General features: G+C 33.4%; 1 protein-coding gene across 2 annotated transcripts in view; it reads right to left on the bottom strand.

Annotated features, from left to right (window-relative positions):
- Positions 1-245: 245 nt before the first annotated feature.
- LOC117105745 (probable tyrosine-protein phosphatase F54C8.4) overlaps positions 246-2,754 on the bottom strand; it is a 13,017-nt gene continuing 10,508 nt past the window's right edge. The window contains exons 10-11 of one of the 2 annotated variants that reach the window (XM_033247008.1): positions 1,721-1,948; positions 246-1,672 (exon numbers count right to left, since the gene is read on the bottom strand). In XM_033247008.1, the coding sequence (XP_033102899.1) occupies positions 1,246-1,672; positions 1,721-1,948 (655 nt within the window). In that variant the 3' untranslated portion in view covers positions 246-1,245. Of the gene's footprint in view, positions 1,949-2,754 lie in introns of both variants that reach the window. The other variant, XM_033247007.1, reaches the window with a different exon arrangement.

Genomic DNA, 2,754 nt, shown 5'->3' with positions numbered 1-2,754 from the left:
TTTAGGGGATAAATATCATCACAGGCGGTGCGTTGTATACGTAATAAGTTCCACGTATGTTCTGATAATATAAAATAAGTACGATTACAAATATGATGATGATGATGATAATGACTGTCTCTTATACACATCTAGATGTGTATAAGAGACAGGGTGTTAGTGTGTGTGTAATATACACGTGAATACATATAAACGTGCATGTGTGTGTGTATGTACAGCAGGCAAATAAGACTGCGGAAAAGTGGTAAAATATTGCAAAAAATAATTTATTAAGTATACATCAAGGAGTAATTTAATGTACTTATCAATCCATGATTAAGCCGTTGGTATCACATGCGAAACATCTAAAACGACATTTTGAATACTTCCACTCAGATTAACAAAAATCAACTAAAAATATAACCGTATATTATGTCTGGAAATTAAATATATTTGAAAACGATTCTTTGATTATTTCTACTTTCATCAGATCCAAAAGTTGACCTAGCCTGCTATTTCATTTAACTAAAACCACATTATGAAGACAAGTTCAATCAGTATATGGTTTAATATATTCAACGAGTGGACCCTAAATAATGCCATGTTGCAAATATTGCATGTGTATAAAAAACCAACAAGATCGATGATGCAAGCATTTACAAAAAAATAAACTGTTAGGTGTCAGATGCACTTTGATTGACTAATTTTAAACCACTTTTAAATGTAACTTTAAATCACCGCAGTTTGTTTCGATCTTAACTGTTATCTACAGTTGTAGCAGTGTAGGCCTAGAAAGACGACTGAAACAGCCGTAGAGGGCGCAAATATAGTTTAAAGTAAGGGATAACTGAATTTTCAAAAACATAAACTAAATTGTTTTCGTATAAATTTATTTCTTCCCAGAAAAAAATTCTTGCAAGTATTAAATATATTTAGTAGAGGGAGCAAATATAGTTTAAAGTAAGGGATAACAGAATTTTCTAAAATATAATCTAAATTGATTTTGTATAAATTTATTTCTCAGCCAAGAAAAAATTCTTGCAAGTATTAAATTTATTTAGTTCAGAAGTTGTGAATGTGTGAAATAAAATGAGGTTACATTAACCGATGATGCACCACTCCTGTTTATGAATTTAGTATGCTGATTTAAAATTATTATTCCATTCCATTTGATAAATCAATTTTTTAATTTTGCATAATGTTCTTAAAAATATGTTCAATCAAACCAATCTTAATCATTGATTAAGAAGTCTCATACGTAGCATGCTACCATCTGTCATTGTTAGTCCGTTTTCTAGGACCACGGTTTTCCGGTATTTGCCAATTTCTCCGATGTGATCTGCCTTGATTTTCTGGGTATTTATGATGACGGAAAAATTCTACACAGTTTTCAGACTCGTATGTGTCTGTATAATTGTCTCTAGGATAATCTCTGCTAGAAACATTTCGAGGAAAATATTCACTGCTATAAGGCTTTTGCGGAGGGTAGTGGTTATATCTTATATCCCTCTGTTGGTAAGTAGTATATTCTGGTATGTGAAATGTTCTCGTACTATGATTGGGATTTTTACATGTAGTATATGCATGTCCATCTATTGATCTGTCGGGCTGTCGTCCTGTCTTTCTCCAATGTCTGTCTGTCTGTCTATTGTTGTGTCTGTCTGTCCGTCTATCGTTGTGTCTGTCTGTCCATCTATCGTTGTGTCTGTCTGTCCATCTATCGTTGTGTCTGTCTGTCCATCTATCGTTGTATCTGCCTGTCCAATCGTCATTCTGTCTCTCTGTCCATTCATCATCATATGTCTCTCTCCATCTCTTACATCTGTCTGTCTGTCTATCATTGTGTCTGTCTAGCCCTTTGCAGTGCCTTTTTGCATCTGTTTCATAACAACTATCTGGTGATATTTGTCTTCGTGTTCTCTTGCATTGTTCTTCTCTTGTTTCTTCTGAAGCCTCAAAATGAATGGTACTAAAAACATACAAAAAAACACTATGCTAAGATCCTAATACAGAACTGAAGACAAATACATATGAATCACAGGGCCAAGGGTGAGAAAGTGTTCCTTGCCAGAAAGTGGCTGAGGGTGGGCTGTAATAGGTAAACATCCTTTCCTATCGAAAAACAATTTATGAACATTTAGGCTGAAAAACTGCTTTATAGGCAATGTCAATAATAATAATAATAATAATAATAATAATAATAATAATAATAATGATAATGATGTTGATGATAATGATGATGATAATGGTGATGATGATAATGGTGATAATGATAATGGTGATGATGATGATAATGATGATAACGATGATGATGATGATGATGATAATGATGATGATGAATTTTATATATATTCCATTAAAAGATAACAAATCAGTATTTTGACTTCAAGTATTTTGTTAGTTGAGTTTTAAAATCATAAATGGTTGAGGACAGCTGAATTTGAACAGGAAGTTGTTCACAAAGTTTTGGAAGAATTACAAAAAAAGGATGAGTTTAAAAATATTGGTCTTGGCCTTCCAATGTACTAAACACCCATCACACCTATCATTGGACTTCACAAAATCATTAAAGACGAAGGGGCAGTAGCCATGAATAATCCTAAAAACTACCATCAAAAAGAATATATATTTTGTGTTTTTTCACACCATGAGTAAGCAATACTGGGTTTGGTGTACAAGGGTGTATGATTTGTAAAAGTCATCAGAGGCGTATCCAGAGATGCAAGAAAGGAGGGGGGGGGGGGAAGGGCCGAAATGGGGCAGATCGAGGAAAAA

This window comes from Anneissia japonica, unplaced genomic scaffold (genome assembly GCF_011630105.1).
Source record: "Anneissia japonica isolate Jap-2015-1 unplaced genomic scaffold, ASM1163010v1 scaffold287754_len4335492_cov202, whole genome shotgun sequence".
NCBI classification, from domain to species: domain Eukaryota; kingdom Metazoa; phylum Echinodermata; class Crinoidea; order Comatulida; family Comatulidae; genus Anneissia; species Anneissia japonica.
Note: the sequence above shows the minus strand (reverse complement) of the source record. Positions and strands in the feature narration are given on the sequence as shown.